General features: G+C 42.9%; 1 protein-coding gene and 1 long non-coding RNA gene across 2 annotated transcripts in view; both read right to left on the reverse strand.

Annotated features, from left to right (window-relative positions):
• LOC138753155 (uncharacterized) overlaps window positions 1-25,317 on the reverse strand; it is a 59,652-nt gene that overhangs the window by 16,491 nt on the left and 17,844 nt on the right. The gene's annotated exons all lie outside the window — the stretch shown is intronic.
• LOC138753154 (uncharacterized protein C14orf132) lies at window positions 67-8,059 on the reverse strand. The gene is made up of 2 exons (XM_069915740.1): window positions 7,915-8,059; window positions 67-3,329 (listed from the first exon to the last, which is right to left on the reverse strand). The coding sequence occupies exons 1-2, from the start codon at window positions 7,933-7,935 to the stop codon at window positions 3,105-3,107; spliced, it is 246 nt and encodes an 81-aa protein (XP_069771841.1). The 5' UTR covers window positions 7,936-8,059; the 3' UTR covers window positions 67-3,104.

Raw genomic sequence — 25,317 nt, forward strand, 5'->3', positions numbered from 1 at the left:
ATTTACCTAATCTCGTCCCTCGCAATTTTATAACCTCTCCAAACCCACCCCCCGCCCTTAGTCTCTTAGGCTGCAGGGAGAAAAATCCCAGTTTATCAAATCTGACTTTAAAATTCAAGCCTTCCTGAATTGTTTCTGCACCCTTTCCATCTTATTGATATCTTTCCCTTCAGCAAGGCAACCAGAATAGCACACGTCATCTTAGTAACAGTGGCCAAATGAACAGAACCGAGGGAGCAACTTGTGGGGAGGGCTGCTCCCTGGACGAGGGGCGATATTTCGAAGAGCAGAGTGGTGGGCTAACATGTATTGCTCAATCTATATAAATAAACCACATTGGCTTAGATATTGTGGTGAATGATTTAGACAATGCTTTCCCAGAGAAAACAGCTGCCAGGTGATCTCATCATTCCGGTGGTATGGATCTCCCCACTCCATTGGATGCTGTCAGGCTGTAGGCCCAAGTCATTTAGCAACCTGGCTGAACAATCATATTGAAGAATTTCCATAGACTGCAAACCAGAAAGGAAAACGCTCCCTTTAACTAGCATTTTAAATATTTCACAGAGTGCAAAATACTGGTGTGTACACAAAATATTATGTTAGATAATAAATATCACAAACTCATTTTCTAAGGAATACTATGGGTGTTAAATACAGTCTTGATCCAAGGCCTTTGGTGGATGGTAGAGCAAGTGAGAATAAATCTTCTCCCAGCTTTACTGCACATCCTCCTCAATTTGATCACAATGAAATTTTTAAAAACTGAGCGGAGTCAGGGCCAAGCACAAGTAACCAAGTTCACTGTCTCACACTCCCCTTTACCTTAGTAACCTTCTCTGCCAGCAGGGAGAATAAAATGGGCAGCGGAGGTTGAGGAATCTGAGATTAAGTGGTGCCCCACCTCTGTGCTGGACCATTGACTTAGATTTTCCCACAGCAGTCCATGGATGAGAACCCTTAGTTTCTGACTGAGAATGGGAATGTGGCCAACTGAGCCTGCCTCTAAAACTTTAATGCCTAGATAATTCCGATGGACGGATGCCACCCATCAATCCAACACCATGTTCCCAATCTCTGCTAGCAGAATTATAGTGTTAAATTTATGGATTATTTTACCACATCCTGGATTAATAATTCAGGGTCAAGAGTTTGAATTCTATAACCCCAAACAACTAAATAAAACAAGTTAGGATAATTAAATTACTGGATTTCCAGATGGAGGTGAAATCATAGTTTGGAGCTGGTGGGAGGGAAGGGGCATTAAACAGGCACAACAAAAGAACAGCCTTGTATTTGCATCAAATCTTATGCACATTTCTACAAAAGAAATCTCTGGAAAACTGATAACTGATGACAGGATGGGCCAACTTCAATAATGAAACTGAGAAACACTTTCAGTAAGCTAGCACAGGCTTCAACCAACTGAGCAAGAAGGTTCAAGGTACAAGCCCTCAAAGCTGGTGCAAGGTTCATGATCCACCAGGCAGTACTAATCCTTGCCCTCGTGTGCACTTTCTGAGACATCCACAGAATCTTCTACGTCTTCAGTAAAACAAGTCAACCAATATCTGTATCTTCTCACAGCCCAACACTTCCAGCCTTGATGTTCCGATTACATTCCGTTGATCACTTGTATGCTTTAACTGCTTGCCTGACACCAACTCCTGAAACAGGTGCACCCGAGCTTCACATTGTCAAGAGATTTCCAGGTCAATTAAAGATATTCTCGAAGCTTTCTTGGAAAAGAAAATAGTTATCCTCATTGGCTTGTGGATATCCCTGGCCTAAAATCATTCAAAATGGAGAAGGAACATCCGGGAAGGCACTGAGAAACTCGAGTCTTGATAATGAGAGCGCAAGGAGGCCAAGCAAAATACAGCCCTTCCAAAGAGCCCACCCCATTGAACTCCCCCTACTCCTGCAGACCGTGGATTCTGCATCACTGTCACTCATCATCTCAGACTCAAGAAAACTGGAGTGAAAACAAGTTGACTACAACCCTGAGAGACGACCAAGACCACTGTCCATTCATTTCAATGGCCAATTGTAAATGAGCAGCTGATTCAGTTGTCCCAATTATATAATTGTACAAGACCCACTTCATCTTGCTGAATTAATAAACCACATTAGCATATTTGTACTTACAGCAATGACAGTGCGATTCCACACAGGACCATTCTTATACACACTGACCATTCAATTTAACAATGGCACTGAGGTCCTCTCAATTTTCTGCAGAGGTCTGAGATGGCAACCAAGAAAAACTTGGTGGAAGAGGGCTGGGAGATCTTCCAGCACTCCCTGCTTCAGCACAACCCACCATTTTCTATCGGCTGTTTGAAGACAAGCCTAACCCTCAAACACAAAACCAAAGAACCACTCAACAATCTGAATGGAACAAAATTACTTTTTCCATTTACCAGGTGGTTTGCTCAGTTTCATGTGCATAGAACTAAACTCTCCAAAAAAGAAGCCCTCTCCCTCAGTTCCCAAACTTTTTTTGGGTATTTCTACCTTGCCTCCGTTATGTCTTGGAACGCACAAGAATTGTGTGTCCCAAGAATCGTCCATGAGCCAGGACTCAAATCAATCTCGTTAAAAGCCACTTGGCACTTTAAATCTGATTTCCATCATGCTTTTGTTCCCTGGGTAGAGTTGACCTGTATTTTTTTTTAAACTATTATATTCCAAAAGTAACCCTGTTGCAGCATCTTAATACTTAAGTGAAAGTTGACACTGTGTCATCAAATGGTCAGATGTCGGAATGTGTTGAATACTCGAGGGATGAAAACTGCATTGTGAATTCTCTCAGGATGGCGTCTTTCAAGAGACAAAGATATTGTTCTTTACACAAGGGCTCCTCCATTGAAAGACAGCGGACCACAGATCATCTGACAAATGACACCAGCTCCCTGGAGATGAGAAGTTGAAGGCGGCTGAGATTTGTTGATTGTTGAGTGACTGGGGCCAAGTACACACATATCACACAGCCACAATCGCCATGAAAGCATGCAGACAGGGACGTGTTGGGAGCCAGCTGTGATCCCCAAACCTTGAAGCAGACAAGTGGCAGAAAGGTTGCTCCAGGTGGCCCGATTCTCCTAAAAAGTGAAGGCATATACGACGCCGACCACCACAATGTTCCCGATAGTGGCAATGATCGCAATCCATAACCAGATGACATCATTGGAGGGTGGGGTAGGGTCCTCGAGCTGGCTTGGAGCTGAGGGAGCATCATTCACATTGGTTGAGGAATTAAAGAGCGAGAACTCGGTGTTGCATTCATCGATGGGAGAGTCCATGAAGGCACCTGTCATAACAGGGATCTGGAAGAGCAAGCACAATACAAAGATACTGAGTGCCAATTCACAAAGTTTATTGGGACCTCAACCACTCAAGTCTGTCTACAACAGCTACCTTCTCTGGCAGCTCTGTGTGGGAAAGACGTGACCCTCAGCGAACTGTTTAAACCTTTCCGATTTATTGTCCAAGTACAGACATGATATCACATACAACACTGAAATTCCTTTTTTCTGCAGGAATGGCAGAATTACCACTAATTGGTAATGCAAAATATAAACTGTACACAGCATAAACACGTAAACAAAGGAAACTGTAAACAGATAACAAATGTAAACAAACTGGCTGTGTAATACTGAGAGAACAAAAGAAAATCAATAAAGTGCACGAGTCCTTCAAACGAGTGTCTGATTGAGTTTGTTGTCGAGAAGTCTGATGGTCTCACCTTACATCTATGTCCTCAAGATTCCACTACTCTAGGAAAAAATTCTATGACTATTTACCATGTCTTGCTCTTAATCACTTTAAATACCTTAACCTCTTGCGCTCCATGGAGAAAAGTCCCAGCCCAACTCACATCCTCCTGAACCTCTTCACCAACCTTTCAGGCTTGTTCTCTTTATCTTAGCAATCTTCAAAATATAAGATAAATCCCAATTATCCCTTATCCTTTGATATTTCATACAGAACAAAGTCTGATCGTAACTTCTCATCATTTAACACTTGAACGCTCCCAATCTGCATTTTTCTCCTTTTCCAAAGTCAGCACATCTATGTTTTACAGAACCACCAGGTCACAGGACAATGTAGTAGGGATTTCCCAGCAGGACTAAACATTGCCTACCATCTCCATGGACTGGAGAGCGTAGTTTCGTTGGGTTGTATTGTTCCAATTGGATGATGAACTTGAACCAAGGTTTGTTAGCAATACAATGCCTTGCAATGGATAACACCTCTTGGACCCCACCACAGCTTCCCTCTGATCTTACTTGTTGGGAGTAGGAAAACATCAAAACTAGCAGAAAAACAGGATCTTTGAGTGCCAGTCAGATCGAAAGGCAAGGCCAAAAGTTCAAGGGAACCGTGGTTTTCTGGAAAAATAGGAAGTTGGTTTGGGATAGAAGGGGGAAGGGGGGCATAAGCTAAACTTAAGCAGCAAAAAATGGTTAAGATGCATGATTATTACATAGATTCCAGAAAAAACCTTAAGGAAATTAGAAAGGCAAAAAGGTATGAGATGTCAGTAGCTGATAAAGTAAACGTGAATCCTAAGGGTTTTTACAGATAGGTGAATAGTAAAAGGAGGGAGAAGGATAGAATAGGACCGCTAGAAAATGAGAGTGGTGAACTATGCGAGGAACTGTATCAGATGGGAGAGACATTAAATGATTTTTTTTTCATCTGTGTTCACGAAGGAAAAGGACATTGTGAGATAAGTAAGGCAAATGACTTAGTTATGGAAAAGATAGGGATTAGTAAAGAGAGGATTTTGGAGCTTCTAGGGTCAGTAAAAGTGGATAAGTCTCCTGGTCCTGATGGGATTTTCTCCGACATTAAAGGAGGTCAGGGAGCAAATAGCGGAGGCACTGTCAGTGATTTTTCAATGATCACTGGAGGAAGGTGTGGTGGCACGGGATTGGAGGGTTGCTAATGTAGTTCTGTTGTTTAAAAAAGGCCGAGGTGTCAGCCAAGTAATTATAGGACTGTAAGTTTGACTTCGGTGGTAGGGAAATTTATGGAGGGTATTCTGAGAGATGATGTGTATAAATATCTGGATAAGCAGGAGCACCCAGCATGGGTTTGTGAAGGGGAAGTCATGTTTGACGAACCTTGTTGAGTTTTTCGAAGAAGTGACAAGAAAGGTGGATGAAGGCTGTTGATGTAGTCTATCTGGATTTTAGCAAAGCTTTTGATAAGGTTCCACCTGAAAGGTTAGTAAGGAAGGTTCAGTCACTAGGGATTAATAGAGAAATAGTAAGATGGGTTCAGAGGTGGCTGGAGGAGAGACAGCAGAGGGTCATGGTGGACAAATGTCTGTCAGGATGGAAGCCTGTGACGAGCGGAGTGCCTCAAGGATCGGTGCTAGATCCCCTGTTGTTCATAATTTATATTAATGATTTGGATGATGGGATGGTTAACTGGGTAAGTAAATACGCAGACGATACAAAAATAGGGGGAGTGATGGATAGCGAGAAAGGTTTTAGGGATTACAGAGGGGTATGGTTTGTCTGGAAAATTGGGCTGAAAGATGGCAGGTGGAATTTAATGTCGAGAAGTGTGAGGTGCTTCATTTCAGCAAAAATAATTAAAATAGGACATGTAGTAAAGGGGAGGACATTGGGGAATGCACAAGAACAAAGAGATCTTGGAGTTATGGCGTTCCTTGAAGGTGGATTCCCATGTTGACAGGGTGGTTAAGAAGGCATTTGGTATTTTAGCTTTCATAAATCATAGCATAGAGTCTCGGAGCTGGGAAGTGATGCTGCGACTGTTTAAGGCGTTGGAGAGGCCAGGTTTGGAGTATTGTGTTCAGTTCTGGTCTCCAAATTATAGGAAGAATATAGATAAGGTGGAGAGGGTGCAGAGAAGATTTACAAGGATGTTGCTTGGCTTAAAATACCTAGAATATAGAGAAAGATTGAAGAGGTTAGGGCTTTATTAATTGGAACGTAGACAGTTGAGAGGGGATTTGATAGAGGTATTTAATATTATGAAGGGGATAGACTAGATTCAAGTAGACTCTTCCCCCTGAGAGCAGGAGAGGTTAAAACAAGTTGAGGGTAAGGGGGCAACATTTTAGGAGAAACATTAGAGGATGTTTCTTCACTCAGAGAGTAAAGGCTGAATGGAATAATCTTCTGGAGGAAATAGTTGAGGCAGAGTCAATTCTTTCATTTAAGAGGAGGCTGGATATATACATGGATGGATAGGAGGGGGTTGGAGGGTTATGGGTGTAGAATAGGCAGGGGGATCTAGCGGAGTTGTTTGAGTGAACCAGCATGGACTTGAAGGGCCAAGATGGCCTATTTCCATGCCATAAACTGTTATATGGTTATATATGATATATACTAGATAATCCCATCCATGGTGACGGTACTGCAGAGTTTCAGCCACAGCAAGCAACTCACGTCTCTCTATAACCTGTCACCAGAAAGAGCATGGACTTGCATTGTGCTTTTCAGGATGCTCCCAACAGCCATGGGGCTTGTATTGAAGTCTCATCACAGTTGGATCGTCAAAACATGACCACCAACATGTGCATAGAGACTCCATACGGAACCACGTAGCAAGTCATCTGTATTGGTAGAAGGACACCAGGAGAAGCACCCATTTCTCTCATCTTGTTGAAGAGAAAGCATTTGATTCAGACATTTTATTATGGGATTTGATGTTAAGAAATAGGGTGGAAAAGCCATGGTAAATTTTCAGGAATTTGATGACAGGGCGTAACAGGGAAGATGATTAATTGATGATGTGATTGGTTAGATTGAAACAGATTGCTGGAGTAAATGGATGTTTCTCACTTGCTAAAAAGTGTTCTTACAAAGTCAATATCAAATATCAAGTTCAAATTTATTATCATCTGACCATATATTCAACTGGACAAAACAGTGTTTTTTCTGGAACACCGTGCTCATACATGCACATAAAATATGTTTCTCACAAGTTCAACACCCTTGGGTAAAAGACTCAGCATGGACAGGTGTTTCATTTACAGGGCCAAGACCATGAGGAGTTGCAGACTCCGGGGAGCAGCAGAGCGCCAGAAACAGGCACCAGAAACAGGGAGAACACCCCCTGTTGAGAAGGAGAAGCCAGGGAGATGACCCTACAGGAAGGTGACTATGGCAGCAGACCAGCGAGGGACTCAGTGGCTGAAGAACTGACAATCTTGCGATTGAAAGACCCGCACAGTCCGTAAGTTGCTGAAGATTGGCTAATAGGAACCAGATATTGGAGGTGGGATTCAAGAGGGTGCCGAGGGCAAGAAGGGCCCCTGAATGGCCTTGGCTGCTGAAGGATTCCTGATTGTATCGGAGTCTTGGATCTGGAGCTCTATGCAGGAGTCGAGTCTGGTCTGGCTATAGAGGCTACAGAAACACTGGAGGCCAATCGAGGGGCACTCAGTGACTCTGAAGGGACTCTCTTATTATTTAGGGCACCGGGCAATGTTCGTGGTGTCTTTGCCTTATGGCAGGCAAAAGTTAAAGTACATCATGCATATTACATTTTTGTATGATTACATAATAACGAAAGGAACCGAACCAAAAACAAGCGACAAAGTGTTAATCATATGCTGGAATCTTAATCAAAGAGAGGCTGGGCCAAGTCTGAGTCAGGCAGCATTTATCAGTAGAAACAATCAACATTTTGGGTCAGGACCCTTTTAAGACTTGGGGGGGGGGGGGGTGCGAGGCAGGAGAGGGGTGTAGAGGGAATGGGAACCTGGATTTATGAAGGTGGGAGAGGTGGAGAGGCAGGTAGGGGAGGAGTCCACAAAGTTGGGGGGTGGAGGGGGGGGGAAACAAGGGGGAAAGAGGGATGGTGAAGGCTTGAGATTCCAATGAATCCTTCCAGTTTATAATGCCTTATTTCTTCCGTCACACCTACCATCAGCCAAAAGATAAACATTCCCCTGGAGGGCAATGCCCCAGCAAACCAGATCCATCAGCAATCCTGGCCCTGGACAGATCTGAAGTTACAAAATATTTGTTGAACCCATGCTAATGCTTTGATGCACAGCAGAAGTTGCTGAGAATGCAGACCCCGGAAACCTCTACTTTCTCTGCAATCCAGGTTGAGAAGTGCATTCACAGTAATAACCTTCAAATTCTCCATGAGCCTTAATTTGCGAAGGATTAATGTGTCTGATTCTAGATTATTTGTTCCTTTCATTGCTCTGGAATGTAACGTTAACAAAAGCTTTCTGCTTGGGGATTCGTTACATGCGCTGATAATGAATGAACGTCTTTATTCATCCATGTAATCAAAGAAGCCTGCAGCTGACGTGGACATTTACCCCATCCATAAATCTTCGTCCGCGAAGCCAAGCCAAAGAAGAATCAAGAAAGAGCTTTGAAAAATCTGTCCCAGAGTGGAATCATTGCTAGCTTTCTTCCACCTGGACAAATTTATGTTGTGCTTTTATATTAGCGGGAAATAATTGGGCCCAGACAGGTACAAGGTGGAAATATTGGAATCTGGTAGTGACAGTGTCCACTGAAAGAGCCACAGAAAACAGAATCAGTTCATTTATCCTGTACAGTCCTGGTCTCCTTGCTTGAGGAAGGATGTACTGGCTTTGGATGCGGTGCAGAAGTGGTTCACCACGTTGATTCCAGAGGTGGCCTTTTTTTTGCCCTTTTCTTTTGCACTAATTTATTTATTTTTTTGAAAAGGTCATTGGTTACAATTTTGCACCCGTGATCCTGCACAAAACACGTCATGATCTGCTTGTGACAATAAATTCTGATGACATTCATTTCCAAGTTATAATGGTCACTTACAAGGCCAGCATTTATTACCCATTCCTTGATGTGGTGACAACTTCTTCATTTCCTCAAGTTCTGTTGTCCGTATCAAGCGGGTGTTCCCATTGGGGGGCTGTTCTGGGTGGGTGGAGGGGGGGGGGACAGGGCTGCCAGGTGACCCACTGTGATGAGAAATTTCCCTGGACGAGCACCTTGTGATGAAAGATCAGTGAAGCACTTCCAAGTTGGGATGATGTGTGACTTGGGGAAATGAAGGTTTATCATGTACACAAATTTTCTGCAGCTTACACAGACAAGATACAATAGCATGAATCGGAATGAGGTGAACAGGAATGGATTTCCATGCTTTCCTACTTAAATGCTACTGTCGTATCTGTTTCCCCTAGCAGCCCCCAGTCACCTTTCATTCTCTGTGTGAAATGTCCCTGTACATCACCTTTAAAATTCCTCCCCTATATACCGCACCCCCTCCGCTCCCCAAACTTTAAATACACATACTTCAGTATGTGAAATTTTTACCCTGGGATAAAGATCCTGACTGTGTACTCTATCATTTTATAAACTTCTCAGGTCTCCCCTCAGCCTCCAGCACACCTGAGAAAACAGCTTTCTTCCTATAACCTCATACCCTCTAATTCTGGTAAATCTCAGGCCATCTGATCTGCGGCAAACTATTATTTTTTCTAGTTCCGTTGACCTTCACCCAGACCATACCCTTCTCATCCATGTACATTTCCAAATTTCTCTTAAATGTCAAAATGGAGTCTGCATTCACCACTTAAGCAGGCAGCTCAATGCACACTCAACTCTGCGTGAAGAAGATATCCCCCCCCCCCACGTACTCTTTAAACATCCTACCTTTAACCCACGTCCTCTAGTTCTCGTCTCACCCAACCTCAGAGGGAAAAGCCTGCTTGCATTCACTCTATTAAATCTCCCCTCATTCTCCAACATTTCACAGATGTTTTGTTCCATGCAAGATGCTACACAAATTCAAGAGGTTTTGGCTACAAAATAGCAGTTCCTGAGGTTTTAATGCACAGATTACTGGTCCCCAACTTGAATTCCCCAAGGGCAGGGCAGGTAGGATGTTAAAACAAGTTGCTTATCCACTATCATCCATTTTATATCTGTGCATAATTTCATTCCTGATATAACAGTCTTCAGGTAACAAATAGGTTCCGTTTTTGTACGTCACTAAGTTGACTTTGTCTGTAAGTGGCAAAATAGGCAAACATCATTTGATTTTGGTAACTAGACACTACAGGATTATAATGAATGGCTTCAAACCACATTAGAAAGAACACTTCGTAAAAGCAGAGATGACTCAACCTGTAAATTTACTGTCAACACCATGGTTGTTGGCTAAGTAACGAATAATGATGATTCAAAATAGAGGATGGAGATAGAGAACAGCGCGAGTACAGTCTTGCTCTCAACATCAGGAAGCCCATGAAGCTCGTAGTCAACTTTAGCAAGGGGAGGCTGAGGGACCACGCATCTGCCTTCATTGACAGGATAGTCAAGGTGAGGGTTAGTACCTTCAAGTTTCTAAGAATCGGCACATTTGAAGGACCTCTCCTGCAGCTGGCACACCGAGGCAACCGTGAAGAAGGCATGCCAATCCCTCTACTTACAGCATGTCCAATATTCTATTGCGTTTCTACAGGCGGACTGTGGAAAGTGTACTGGCTGGAGGCATCACGAAATGGTTTAAAATCTCGAGTGCTCAGGAACCAAAGAATGCAGGAAGTGGCAAACCTAGCCAAGTCCATCATGGCCACCAACTTCCCACCCAATGAAGATATCTATGCAAGACGCTGCTTCAAGAAGAATCCCCATAACCCTGATCATGATCTCTTCTTGCTGCCATCATGGGCAGCGTGGTTAACGCAACACTATCTTCGCTAGGATTCTCCTAAATAGAATAATACCTATGTCGCCGAAAATGTTCTCCCAGAATCACAGTGCAGCTTTCGCGCAAACAGAGGAACTACTGACATGGTCTTTGCCCTCAGACAGCTCCAAGAAAAGTGAAGAGAACAAAACAAAGGACTCTACATCACCTGTGTTGACCTCACCAAAGCCTTCGACACCGCCAGTAGGAATGGGCTTTGGCATATACTAGAGCACCTGGGATGCCCCCCAAAGTTCCTCAACATGGTTATCCAACTGCACAAAAACCAATAAGGTCGGGTTAGATACAGCAATGAGCTCTCTGAACCCTTCTCCATTAACAATGGCGTGAAGCAAGGCTACGTTCTCGCAGCCACCCTCTTTTCAATCTTCTTCAGCATGATGCTGAAACAAGCCATGAAAGACCTCAACAATGAAGATGCTGTTTACATCCGGTACCGCACGGATGGCAGTCTCTTCAATCTGAGGCGCCTGCAAGCTCACACCAAGACACAAGAGCAACTTGTCCGTGAACTACTCTTTGCAGACGATGCCGCTTTAGTTGCCCATTTAGAGCCAGCTCTTCAGCGCTTGACGTCCTGTTTTGCGGAAACTGCCAAAATGTTTGGCCTGGAAGTCAGCCTGAAGAAAACTGAGGTCCTCCATCAGCCAGCTCCCCACCATGACTACCAGCCCCCCCACATCTCCATCGGGCACACAAAACTCAAAACGGTCAACCAGTTTACCTATCTCGGCTGCACCATTTCATCGGATGCAAGGATCGACAACGAGATAGACAACAGACCCGCCAAGGCAAATAGCGCCTTTGGAAGACTACACAAAAGAGTCTGGAAAAACAACCAACTGAAAAACCTCACAAAGATTAGCGTATACAGAGCCATTGTCCTACCCACACTCCTGTTCGGCTCCAAATCATGGGTCCTTTACCAGCATCACCTACTGCTCCTAGAACGCTTCCACCAGCGTTGTCTCTGCTCCATCCTCAACATTCATTAGAGCGACTTCATCTCCAACATCGAAGTACTCGAGATGGCAGAGGCCGACAGCATCGAATCCACGTTGCTGAAGATCCAACTGCGCTGGGTAGGTCACGTCTCCAGAATGGAGGACCAGCGCCTTCCCAAGATCGTGTTATATGGCAAGCTCTTCACTGGCCACCGTGACAAATGTGCACCAAAGAAGAGGTACAAGAACTGCATAAAGAAATCTCTTGGTGCCTGCCACATTGGCCACTGCCAGTGGGCTGATATCGCCTCAAACCGTGCATCTTGGCGCCTCACAGTTCGGCGGGCAGCAACCTCCTTTGAAGTAGACCACAGAGCCCACCTTACTGACAAAAGACAAAGGAGGAAAAACCCAACACCCAACCCCAACCAACCAAGCCAAAGATTATAGCACCAGTGACCCAGTCTGTAAGGAGTTTGTATGTTATCCCTGTGACTGACATGGGTTTTCTCCATGCTCTTTAATTTCCTCCCACCCTCCAAAATGTATGGGGTTAGTAGGTTAATTGAGTGTAATTAGGCTGTACAGGTTTCATGGATAGAAGGGCCTTCTACAGGGTGCTCTATTGCTAAAAAAAAAATTAAATCTTCAGGTAGTTAAAAAATCAATCCATGAAAACATATGAAGGACATCAGTAAAAAGGAAAATTCCTTATCATTAGGATGGAGAAAATGCCATACATCTAAAATGCCACACTTCAACAGAAAAGAATGAATAATTAGAGCAAATTTGCTTAATTTGGCTTTTTTTAGAAGACAAACAGACAAGGCAGGGTCCAGCCAACAATTAAAGTCACCACCTTAGATCATCAACATTAGAACTTTAAACATTCACAATGACTATAATTTTATTATTTCCCATAAACAATAAGAAAACAACTATTCATATCATAAACTACATTACAATGGTCAAATGGAATAGATTGGTCAATTAAGATCAAAAATCAAAAAAATAAAAGACGCATGAAAGTGCTGTCCTCTTCAACTTCGAAAAAGGCATTCAAACATATGCAATTCTTGTAAAAATATTAGCTTCAAACTTTTTAATATGCATAAATACTTTATTGTGTTTCATAGGATGGTTTAAACCCTGAATATTCCAACTCACAATATTAATATATCTCCCCATATAAACTGCATTAAAAGCAGAAATACTGAAAAGTAACATTCATGAGGATTCAATTGACTCAGTTTAACCATGAGACTAGAATCCTCCCAAAATTATTCCTGAAGGCAACATTCCTTATCTAAATGTGAACTGCATTTAACTTCCAAGCTATGCTAAACTTGTTATGGCTAATAATGAAATAACAAGGTCAGATTCCGAGAGCTCGAAAGAAATGGCCCTTAGAAAAAAAAATTATACATTGTAATTGACTAATTCAACAGTTTACCAATTTAATATAATGGGCCAAATAAATTTAAAAATAACAAAAGTATTCCAAACTAATAGAACAAAATACTAAGAAAAAGTGAAAAGTTAAACTCACAAAAGAATATCTAATCTTAACTCAAAAGAATTTTTTAAAATACCTTCTGGCAAAATGAAAGTCAAAAAGGAAATCACTGGAACATTCTTACTACTCAAGTAAGTAATTAAAAGCACCATGAGCTTTAACAATCTGAATCACATACTTCTTGCGAATTCAGAAGAGAATACAAAAACAATATTACAGATTCACAGAAGTAGAGGTAAAAGGGAGGTCATCGAGAAATTTCTGAGCATCAAATGATGAGCCCAGTCAACGATACAACTTCTTCGGGAGAGTGATCTGAAGACATGCCAGGAAGCCAAGGGAGGTAGAAGACATGCCAGGTAGCCTCTTGTGTACAGCCTGGACATATTGGGCACACTGTTTTAACACCTTCATGGAATAATCTTCAATGTTGATGATATGTCAACATTACTCTTTGGCAAGATTCACATATTTATAAATCTTTAACTTGGAAATAATGCAAACAAAGAATCACCGGATGGGACTTATTCCCAGAAGCAGGCAGAGAAACCAATGATCTATGATCTCTGTCCAGTTCAGGCAATGTAGGTAGTAATGATCCACCAAACATTTCCCAAAGTAATTCTGCAAAAAAGTTAGTAAATTGGCCAGATTCTGTATCCTCTTTCAGACCAAGACTTCTCACATTGTTCTGTCTGCTCCTTGCTTCTAAGTCTGTGTCCTTCTTCAATAGGAATTCATTTGATTTACTCCATACATCTGAGAATCCATACATTCCGCTGACCAATCTCCATGTTCTTCAGTTATTTCACAAACTTCATCCAGCTTCGTATCTGATAGATTCTTTTCTTTCTTTGGCTTGGCTTCGCGGACGAAGATTTATGGAGGGGGTAAAAAGTCCACGTCAGCTGCAGGCTCGTTTGTGGCTGACCAGTCCGATGCGGGACAGGCAGACACGATTGCAGCGGTTGCAAGGGAAAATTGGTTGGTTGGGGTTGGGTGTTGGGTTTTTCCTCCTTTGCCTTTTGTCAGTGAGGTGGGCTCTGCGGTCTTCTTCAAAGGAGGCTGCTGCCCGCCAAACTGTGAGGCGCCAAGATGCACGGTTTGAGGCGTTATCAGCCCACTGGCGGTGGTCAATGTGGCAGGCACCAAGAGATTTCTTTAGGCAGTCCTTGTACCTTTTCTTTGGTGCACCTCTGTCACGGTGGCCAGTGGAGAGCTCGCCATATAATACGATCTTGGGAAGGCGATGGTCCTCCATTCTGGAGACGTGACCCATCCAGCGCAGCTGGATCTTCAGCAGCGTGGACTCGATGCTGTCGACCTCTGCCATCTCGAGTACCTCGACGTTAGGGGTGTGAGCGCTCCAATGGATGTTGAGGATGGAGCGGAGACAACGCTGGTGGAAGCGTTCTAGGAGCCGTAGGTGGTGCCGGTAGAGGACCCATGATTCGGAGCCGAACAGGAGTGTGGGTATGACAACGGCTCTGTATACGCTTATCTTTGTGAGGTTTTTCAGTTGGTTGTTTTTCCAGACTCTTTTGTGTAGTCTTCCAAAGGCGCTATTTGCCTTGGCGAGTCTGTTGTCTATCTCATTGTCGATCCTTGCATCTGATGAAATGGTGCAGCCGAGATAGGTAAACTGGTTGACCGTTTTGAGTTTTGTGTGCCCGATGGAGATGTGGGGGGGCTGGTAGTCATGGTGGGGAGCTGGCTGATGGAGGACCTCAGTTTTCTTCAGGCTGACTTCCAGGCCAAACATTTTGGCAGTTTCCGCAAAGCAGGACGTCAAGCGCTGAAGAGCTGGCTCTTCAGATTAACAGTAGCTTTAATAGCTTTAACATCCTTCCTCAACGCCTTAATGGAGTCCTTCAAAGTAACCATTAGATTAGTAGGCAAATGATTTTCTTCTTCTTTCCTTCAGGCCTTAGTGCTTCTTGTCGGTCATCATCAAAAATTATAGTAATTAATAAAGAAACAACTAAAGTTTAAAAAAAACTCTCTAAATAAGGATGTCAGAAATGGAAGACAGTTAAGAAATTAGAACAACGGCAGTTAGCTGCAACTCAATCAATTGTCTTCTAGTGGTTAAATATACAAGTAGGATTTGGTTTCAGTTCAGAAAACATTTTTGGTTTCAGATTTCTTAGTTTCAGTCCTATTTTAATTGAATTTCTTTTTCAGCCTTCTTTGATGGACTCTGCTTTTCAGAAATGGTCCAGATTAGGTATTAAACATTTTTATGATTTTTTTATTGGTAATAATCTTGCTACATTCGAGCAACTTTCTTATAAATTTAATTTACCAGATTCTCACTTTTTTAGATATTTGCAGAATAGGGACTTTCTCTATTTTGCAGGTTCCTTTATGAATTTGATAGAAAAAAAACTACGATATTCAACCATCTCAGGAAAGGTTAATAGCGATTGTATAATGATGTTCTGCAGAAATCAAGGTAAACTTCAGTGGATAAAATTAAAAAGGCCTGGGAGCAGGGCCTCCACATTTCTATTCCTGACGATTCTTGCTCTGTTTTTAAGTTGGTTAATACATCTTTTCTTTGTGCCCTTCACTCACTGCTACAATTCAAATTTGTGTATAGAGCTTATATGTCTAAAATTAAACTAGCTAGTACAGAACTCTCATTATCCAAATTCGGATTCTCCAGAATCCTCACTTATCCAAATTTAAAAGTTTAGATAAACGAGGATATCCGAAACAAATCAGAAATCCTTATTTATCTGAATTTTTTCAGAGCTAAACTGACATAGAAACATAAAAGATAGGAGCATGAGTAGGTCATTCAACCCTAAGAGCTTGCTCCACCATTCAACGAGATCATGGCTGATCTTAAAGTTCAGTACCCCGTCCCCGCCTTCTCTCCGTAACCTTTAATATCCTTATACTGAAGAAATAGATCTAATTCCCTCTTAAATAGATTGAATTAACCTGCCTCTACTGCCCTCTTGGCAATGAATTCCACAGATTCACCACCCTCTGGGTCAAGAAATTCCTCCTCATCTCGATCCTAAATGGTTTGCCTATTATCCTCAAACCATGGCCCCGGGTTCTGGATTTTCCCATCCTTGGAACATCGCATCTGCATCCATTCTGTCCAGTCCTGCCAGAATTTTATAGGTCGCTATGAGATCCCCTCTCAATCTTCTAAACTCCAGTGAGTACAATCCCAATTTGCGCAATCTTTCCTCACAAGTCATTCCTGCCATTCCAGGTATCAGCCTGGTGAATCGCCTCTGCACTCCCTCCATTGCAAGAACATCCTTCCTTAGATAAGGTGACCAAAACTGCACACAATACTCCAGGTGGGGTCTCACCAAGGCCCTGAACAGCTCCAGTAAGGTATCCTTGTTCCTATACTCAAACCCTCTTGATATGAAGGCCAACATACCATTTGCCTTTTTAACTGCCTGCTGTACCTGCATGCTCGCCTTCAGAGACTGGTGTACAAGTACCCCTAGGTCTCTCTGCACTTCCCCATCTCTTAATCTATTGCCATTCAAATAGTAATCTGCCCTCCGGTTTGTATTACAAAAGTGGATAACCTCACATTTATCCACATTGTAGCGCATTTGCCATGTATCTGCCCAGTCCCTCAATTTATCCAAATCACACTGGAGCTTCCTGACCCCCTCTTCCGTGCATACAACCCCTCCTAGCTTAGTGTCATCTGCAAATTTGGAGATATTACATCCAATCCCCTCATCCAGATCATTAATGTAAATTGTGAACAGCTGGGGTCCCAGTACAGATCCCTGTGGCACCCCACTGGTCACCGCCTGCCACTCAGAAAATGAGCCATTTATCCCAACTCTCTGTCTTCTACCTCCCAGCCAGTTCTCAATCCACATCAATACTTTGCCCCCAATCCCATGAGCCTTGATTTTGGAAGCCAGTCGTTTATGCGGGACCTTATCGAAGGCCTTTTGGAAGTCCAGGTACACCACATCCACTGGCTCTCCCCCATCTATTTTACCTGTCACCATCTCTAAGAATTCCAATAGATTTGTCAAGCACGATTTACCTTTTGTAAATCCATGTTGACTCCATCCGATCCCTTCTCTGCTAGTCATATGCTCCGCTATTACATCCTTAATAATGGATTCCATCATTTTGCCCACTACTGATGCAAGGCTCACCGGCCTATAATTCCCCGCTCACGGGTAGAAAAAATTCACCTGACATGAAGTTAGATTGTCCTTATTTCAAGTAACTCCCTCCCCTCTCTCTCTCCATTTTGACTTTTCTCTCCAAATCTCCCTCTCAAACTGCACACCATCGTCTCCTAACCGCAAGCAATCGGAAGAATCCCTTGCCCTGGCATCATCAAGGAGAGCAGCCTCCAGGGCAGAAGCGGGGACCTTGGGCTTAGTGGTGTTCCCTCCCCTTCCTAGGCACACTGGCGCCGACGCCGACTCTGAACTCTTCCCTCGGCCTACTACTGCACACTGGACTTCTCAATGTGTGTACGTGGAAGCGTAAGGGATGATTCAGTCGACACTTGGGGTCGGAACTCTGGTGACCGGAGAGCCTGCCAACTCGCCAGTGAGTGTTCCACCGGCTCAGAAAACCTCGCTGGGAATCGGCAGTGGCAGATGGATTGGGATTGGGCGTGGCCAGCAATTTTTTGGTGAGAATTAAACATTATTTTAATGCTTAAAAAGGCCTTCCCTTGTGGTTTGTTATTGCTTAAACATTGATACAAGTGATTTGCTGTTGCTACTGGACTGTTTTGAAAAAAATGACCAGTTTCTTGAAAAAACATTTATCCAACGTAGGCCCAGCCCCAACCATTTAGGATAATCTGAGTTGTACTGCATTTACCCTAATATTAGCTCTTTCTGTGATAATGTAAGAATGCGGACAGATCATTAATTCATATGTTTTGGTCTCGTTTGACTCTTGCCAAGTATTGGGAAGAGGTCTTTTGTACTTTATCAATAATTATTACCGTTAACCTAGCACTAGGACCCGTTGATGGTCTTGTTTGGGATGGTTGAACAGAGGATCGTGAAATTGTCTTCATTCCAATGTCACGTATTAGGCCTACGCTTCTCTTATTGCAATAGAGTTATTTTGATCAGATGGAAGGTTGCTGTCCTGCCCAGACATAATCAATGCTTACATGATATGATGTCATATTTAACCTTGGAGAGGTTGAATTTAAACTTTCCCAATCTTTGGGTTTCTTTTCGGAATTAATTTCACAGTCTCTAATGGGAATCGTAATCAAGTTCTTTGTGATTCTTGAAATTATGCATTTCTTTTTATTTCTACTGGCAGTTTTTTTTCTATATTGCCATGCAACTGAGGACTGGTTTTGGGTTTAGATTAATTAATTATATTGTATTTTTTTCTCTTTTTTTTCAAATTACCTATGAATAATACTGTTGCACAAGATTTTTTCTCTCTGACATATTGTGCTTGTCTGCTCTTATTCAGTTTGCATTAGTTTTATGCGTCATTCCTTTATCACAAGATAATGAGATAAAGGAATAGAAGCAGGCCACTAGGTCCATCGAGTCTGTTCCGTGACTCTACACTAAGCTGAACTATACTCACACCTAGTTCCAATTTCCAGCCTTTTCCCCATATCCCTTGATACCCTGATTAATTAGATAATTATCTATTTCCTGTTTAAATACTCCCAATGAGCTGGCCTCCACTGCTGTATGCGGCAGTGAGTTCCACAGATTCACGACCCTCTGACCAAATATGTTCTTCCTCATCTCTGTTTTAAATGGATAATTTCTAATTTTAACACTGTGACCCCTTGTCCTTGATTCACCCATTAAGGGAAACATCTTATCTTCATCTATTCTTGTCAAAACATTTCAAAATTCAAAATGTCTCCGAGGTCCCCTCTCAATTCTTCTTTACTCCAATGAATACAATCCAAGACCTGCCAAGCGTTCCTCATACATTAGCCGTTGCATTCCAGGGATCATCCTAGTAAATCTCTGCACCCTCTCCAACACATCACATCCTTTCGAAGATAGGGGGCCCAAAACTGCACACAGTACTCCAAATGAGGTCTCACCAGTGCCCCAGAGAGCCTCATCATCACCTCTTTCCTCTTGTACACTATTCACTACCAATCCTATCTGGTCATTAACTTTCAGGTTTTCCTGCTCGAGGAAAATTCAAGACAAATATTGAAAAAGAAAGAAATATCTGCAGGTAGAAGGTAAAGCCTGAAATCTGACACCAGACCAGGCTTCTGTGTCCTTTTCTCCCCAAAAGCAACTATACTTGTGAACCTCCTTGCACTACCCTAATCATAAACTACTCCAGGAGCGCCAAGAGATGGGTCTGAACCATTGAAGCACCTCTTTTAATTGAATTGACAACTGTGAATATTTATCTATCCTTTAATATTTTATATTTATTAAATTAAAAAAAAAAATTAGACAATTTGCACCTCACTAACCTACACCCCCTGGATATGTTTTTGGAAGGGTGGGAGGAAACCAGAGCCCCCGGAGAAAATCCATGCAGTCGTGGGGAGAACGTACAAACTCCTTACAGGTATTAGCATGGCGGTTATTTAATTTAGACTATTATAGTTGGTGCAACTTGTGGACCTGTTTGGCTGTAACAAGGAAGAATTTCAGTCCATCTGTACATTATATTTAAGTATATGACAATAAAGTTTCAGACCAAAAATATATTAAACCATTTACAATGTAGCAAATATACAACTCTACAAACACATCATTCCCAAAGCGAGCAAAATAGATTCAAATTTTTAAATTTAGATATACAGCACAGTAACAGCCCATTTTGGTCCACGAGCCTGTACTGCCAAATTACACCCCACTGCCAGTTTATTTTGATCGGTGGGAGGAAACCGGAGTCCCCGGGGAAAACCAATGTAGACACGGGGAGAACGTACAAGCTTCTTACAGACAGCGCAGGATTTTAACCCCAGTCCCGAATGTTGCACTAACAGTGCCGCCCTTTCCAGATTACAAATAATAGCAAAGGGGGGAACTTTTGCAAGAAGTTGTCAGAACATTAAAATAGTTTTCAAAAGGGAACTGGAGAAGTATCAAAACACGGGGTGGGTAAAGTTTAAGAGATTCAGCAGACACTGAATGGATTCTCTGGGAATTGAGACTCTGATCACAGTCAGCGCAGGCCCATTGAGACTTCCCTGTTGCATTCTGCGCTGAGAATGACTGCATTTAGACAGCAACCACCTGCAGCATAATGGTGTGGGGTAGATATCAACATGCGAGTCTTTCCTTGACTATTGATTCATCTTTCTGTTATATTTGACTGAAAAAAATTGCATTCTTTCTACTTCAGTTGAATCTGGAGAAAACTAATATATTTGGCCTTGCAGCTAGATAACAGATGTGCCTGGATTATTTGAAAGGAGCTTCCGGCCCTCCAGAGGTTGAAGACAACAATGACAGTACATTTCAACAGCACGGGGCTTTTCAAACACTTTATGACGAGAGAAGCTGAATCACTCTGGTAATGACAAAACAAACTTGATTTGTGGATGGAAGCCACTAGAAATAGCAATGAAATAATCATATTGGCCAAGAAATATGGCAAATCTTTCTAAACAGCATGAGTCTGCTTCTATTTCTTGTTTTGCATTTTTAAAGTGGCTCAAATTCCCAAGATATACAGAAGTGATCCAGGAGCACTAAATCTAAAACCTAAATTGCACAATCTGAATTGTGTAATTTGAAATGTGAAGTCACATCCAAAAGCATTTAGTTCTATTAATATTGAAAGTGCTTTTTCATCTGCTTGTCCAAGAGGGAGGTCGTGAGAGATAACTGGTCACGAAGGATAGGATGTTCTGAAAGACACAAACTTTTCTACTCATCTCTTTGAAGAGCAACCTTGAAGAGTGGAAGACTTTCTTCTCTCTGTTTAATGCCAAAGATATAATGTGGATCGAATGTCATCCCATCATTACTCTGTGCACGTCACAATGAAGTTATGAGATGCAAAAGCCACTATCAATAGACAGGAAGCAGCGGTTATTCTTTTCAAACTGCCGGGTGGTTGGGAGGTGGCAGTTATCCAATTCTTCCATTAAGAGAGATCATGTCTGATGAACAGCCATTTAAACAATGCACTTGTGCCAAGTACAAGCTCTAATCAACAGAAGATATGATTCAACAACCATTAACTCTACCATTGCCAACAACAATCCCGAGGGACACTTGGGAAGGTTTTGCTCAGTCATGATGGGATAAAATAGCATTTCCTGTGCAAAACTGTACAGCCAGCAGCACTACACTGATCAAACAAGACAATGCTGCCGGAGCTCAGCAAGTCATGCAGCATCTAGGGGTAGAAATGATCAGTCAGTGATTCCATCCGCTCTGGACCCTTTATTGAGATTAAAGTGAAAAGGAGGTGGAAAAGGAGCTGAAGAGGGGCCAAAAGGTGATAGGGTATCAGACAGAATAGGGAGAGGTGGAGTGATAGAAAGAGAAAGAGAGCATTGGGGAGTTGGGATTAGAGAGAAAAGTGAAGAGATGGAACCAGATAGAGGTTAGGGTTTACCTAAAATTAGAGAAACCAATTTTTACAGAGAAATACAAAGTGTATTTCCTCAAGTTTCCATTTAGCCTCATTCTAACAATGGACAAGGCCGAGACCAGGCACATTAGACTGGGGGTGGTGAAGGGAATTAGAACCATTGAAAATTACAGAACAGAAATTTGCTCCTTCGGCCCTTCCAGTCTGTGCCAAACCATTTTTTTTTGCCTAGTCCCACTCATCTGCACCCAGTCCATAGCCCTCTAAATTCTTCTTCAATGGTAATATTGACCCTGCATTCACCACTTCAGCTCGTTCCTCACTCCCACCACTCTCTGTGTGAAGAAGTTCCCCCTCATGTTCCCACTAAACTTTTCCCCTTTCACCCTTAACCCATGTCCTCTGGTTTGTATCTCACCTACCCTCAGTGGAAAAAGCCCATCTACATTTACTCTGTCTCTCCCCCTCAGAATTTTAAACATCATGTAGTGTTGCACCTACATAGCGTGGCTCACCTACACAGTCCTACTCCTGCACCTACAAGTCCCAGCAGTCGTGGATAGGAAAGCAACCAATGGCATCTAGTGGGATTTTAGACGACAGGCGAGCCTCGCACCGGAAGCCCACGTCACTTCGGCCCAGGCGGGTGCAGTTCAAAAGTGTTTGAATCCAAAAAAATCTTCGGCTGAACTGGTCTATGGTACTGTGCTTATGGTACTGGGAGAATGCGTTCCAGCATCGCGCAAATAAGAGGGCGCACCAATGGAGATCCTTCCAAAACTCAAACCTCAGGGAGAGGCTAGGGAATTTAGCCCTGAATCCAACATCGCACCATGGATTAGTACCATCGTACACCTGACGACCTGCAATGGGGTGATTTTGTGTGTGTCCACAGAGGAGTGCTGAACACACCTGCAACGGCCTTATGAAGGTCCTTATGGCACAACGGGATGACCTTGGTCTTGGACATTGGGGGCTGGGAAGAAACTTTTACAGTGGACCGCCTCAAGCCAGTACATCTTGATAATGAACAGCCGGTTGTGATTCCAACCCCTTGCAAATGAGGCAGACCTTGTAAAAAGGGCAATTGAGCAACTACTGCCTCCACTGATGCTGGTTCTGGGATTGAGGGGGGGATCATGTAGCGTCGCACCTACATAGCATGGCTCACCTATGCAGTGAGTGAAATGGCCCCAGCAGTTGCAGACAGGAAAGCAACCAATGGCATCTAGCGGAATTTTAGTTAAGTGAGCCTCACACCGGAAGCCAACATCTCTTCCACCCTGCCGAATGCGGAGATTAAAGGGAAAGAGCGTGAGTGTTTGAATCATGGGTTTGGTTTTGAGTAAAGGAGTTCGCACTGAGACATCGCTGAATTTCTCGCTCAAAACAGCCGACCTCCATTGCTTGTTGTGGCACACCACTATAACCTCCATCAAATCCCCCCTCATTCTTCTACGCTCCAGGGAATAAAGTCCTAACCTGTTTAACCTTTTCCTGTACCTCTATTTCTAAAGTCTGGCAACATCCTAGTAAACCTCTTTCTATCTTATTCATATCTTTCCTGTAGTTCGGTGACCAAAATTGCGCACAATTCTCCAAATTTGGCCTCACCAATGTCTTATACAATTTTACCATATCATCCCAACTCCTGGACTCAATACTTTGATTTAAGGCAGCCAAGATGCCAAAAGCTCTCTTTACAATCTAATCCACCTGTGACGCCACTTTCAGGGAATTATGTATTGAAATGGTTGGTTACAGGAAACTCAAGCTTTGTGTCCCACGATAATGATGTCCAACCCTCCATTTGTGATGTGGGTTGAGGTAATAAGTATTATCTGATACTCCATTTCATGATTATGTTGCCATCGTTTTTTGTGTAGTCAAACTTTATATTAAACCATTTATCACAGACGATGGCATTAGCAATGGATTATGCAGACACTTCTGAATTTTAAATGCTGCATTACTTCACTTTATCAGAATTTGTTTTTTGCTCCATCCATTCCCTCCCATTTTTCAGCTCTCTAGACCATGCTGCTGAAGATCCAACTGCGCTGGGTACGTCACGTCTCCAGAATGGAGGACCGTCGCCTTCCCAAGATCGTGTTATATGGCGAGCTCTCCACTGGCCACCGTGACAGAGGTGCACCAAAGAAGAGGTACAAGGACTGCCTAAAGAAATCTCTTGGTGCCTGCCACATTGACTCAAACCGTGCATCTTGGCGCCTCACAGTTCGGCGGGCAGCAACCTCCTTTGAAGAAGACCGCAGAGCCCACCTCACTGACAAAAGACAAAGGAGGAAAAACCCAACCCCAACCAACCAATTTTCCCCTGCAACCGCGTCTGCCTGTCCCGCTTCGGACTTGTCAGCCACAAACGAGCCTGCAGCTGACGTGGATATTTACCCCTCCATAAATCTTCGTCTGCGAAGCCAAGCCAAAGAGACTAGTGCTGCACTGAGATATTAAATCAATGTCCTCATCTGTACTGAGCAGGGTATAATGAAACCCATTGCTGTTACGGCCCGAAGTTTGATCGACATCACCAAAATAGATCATCTGCTCATTATCTCAGTGTCTTTTGTTCTGTTAGATCTGGTGTGCCCTGGATGGCCTGCGGCTCTTCCCTGATATTAAAACAGTATTGCAAAATCCCCATTATCTAGAATTCAAGCAACCAGCAAAAAAATAAAATTGTGGAAAATAGGTTTAAAAAAATACAAGAATAACTGTTAGTTCACTAATCCACACAGCATGCTATCTCAAGCAACCGGAAAATTAACTTATCTGTCATCTATCCTCCCCACAGGTGCCAGCTATCAGGGGTTTTACTGAACATGAGAAACTGGAGGGCCTTAGCAGATCAGGCAGCATGCATGGAGAGAAATGGTTAGTCAACATTTTGGGTTAGGACCCTTTATTGCAGCCTTTAATTTAAATGACAATCACGTTCAAATTGGAGGAGAACCTGCAAGATTCACAAGTACGTACCACCCTTGACTCTCTGAATGCCAAAGCTTATGGTTTTGGGAGGGAGCCTGTCAATAGTTTGAGTAACTCTATGGGCTGATTCATTTGATGACCAGTTGTGAATGGAATTGAACATCAGCACTTCTGACCTGGTCATGGAAGGAAGATCAATGGCGAAGCAGATGAAGATAGTTGTGCGTAGGACACTGCACTGAGGAATCCAGGAATGAAGTCCTGGGGGCTAGGATGATTAACCGCCAACAACCACAACCATTTTCCTTGGGGCAAAGTAGTAAGTCTAACTACTGAAGTGATCTTCCCTTGATACCTATCAACTTCAGCTCTATCAGGGTGTTTCAATGCCACACTTGGGCAAATGCTACTTTGATATCATGGGTCATCATTTCTCACCTCACCTTGATTTGTTCCATGTTTAGACACAATTAAGATGAGATTCTAAACCTAGTGGTCCTGATGAAACCTGAACTGGGTAGGGGAGGGCAGAATATCAGAACATGCTGCTCAACAGCACCATTGACCATGATTAATTGGGCAGCTTGAATTTGTCTTTTTTGTCCACAGGATATAGCTGGGGAATTTTCCACATGGTTGAGTGGATGGCAGGGCTGTAACTGTACT

Source organism: Narcine bancroftii, chromosome 2, assembly GCF_036971445.1.
Source record: "Narcine bancroftii isolate sNarBan1 chromosome 2, sNarBan1.hap1, whole genome shotgun sequence".
NCBI lineage: Eukaryota > Metazoa > Chordata > Chondrichthyes > Torpediniformes > Narcinidae > Narcine > Narcine bancroftii.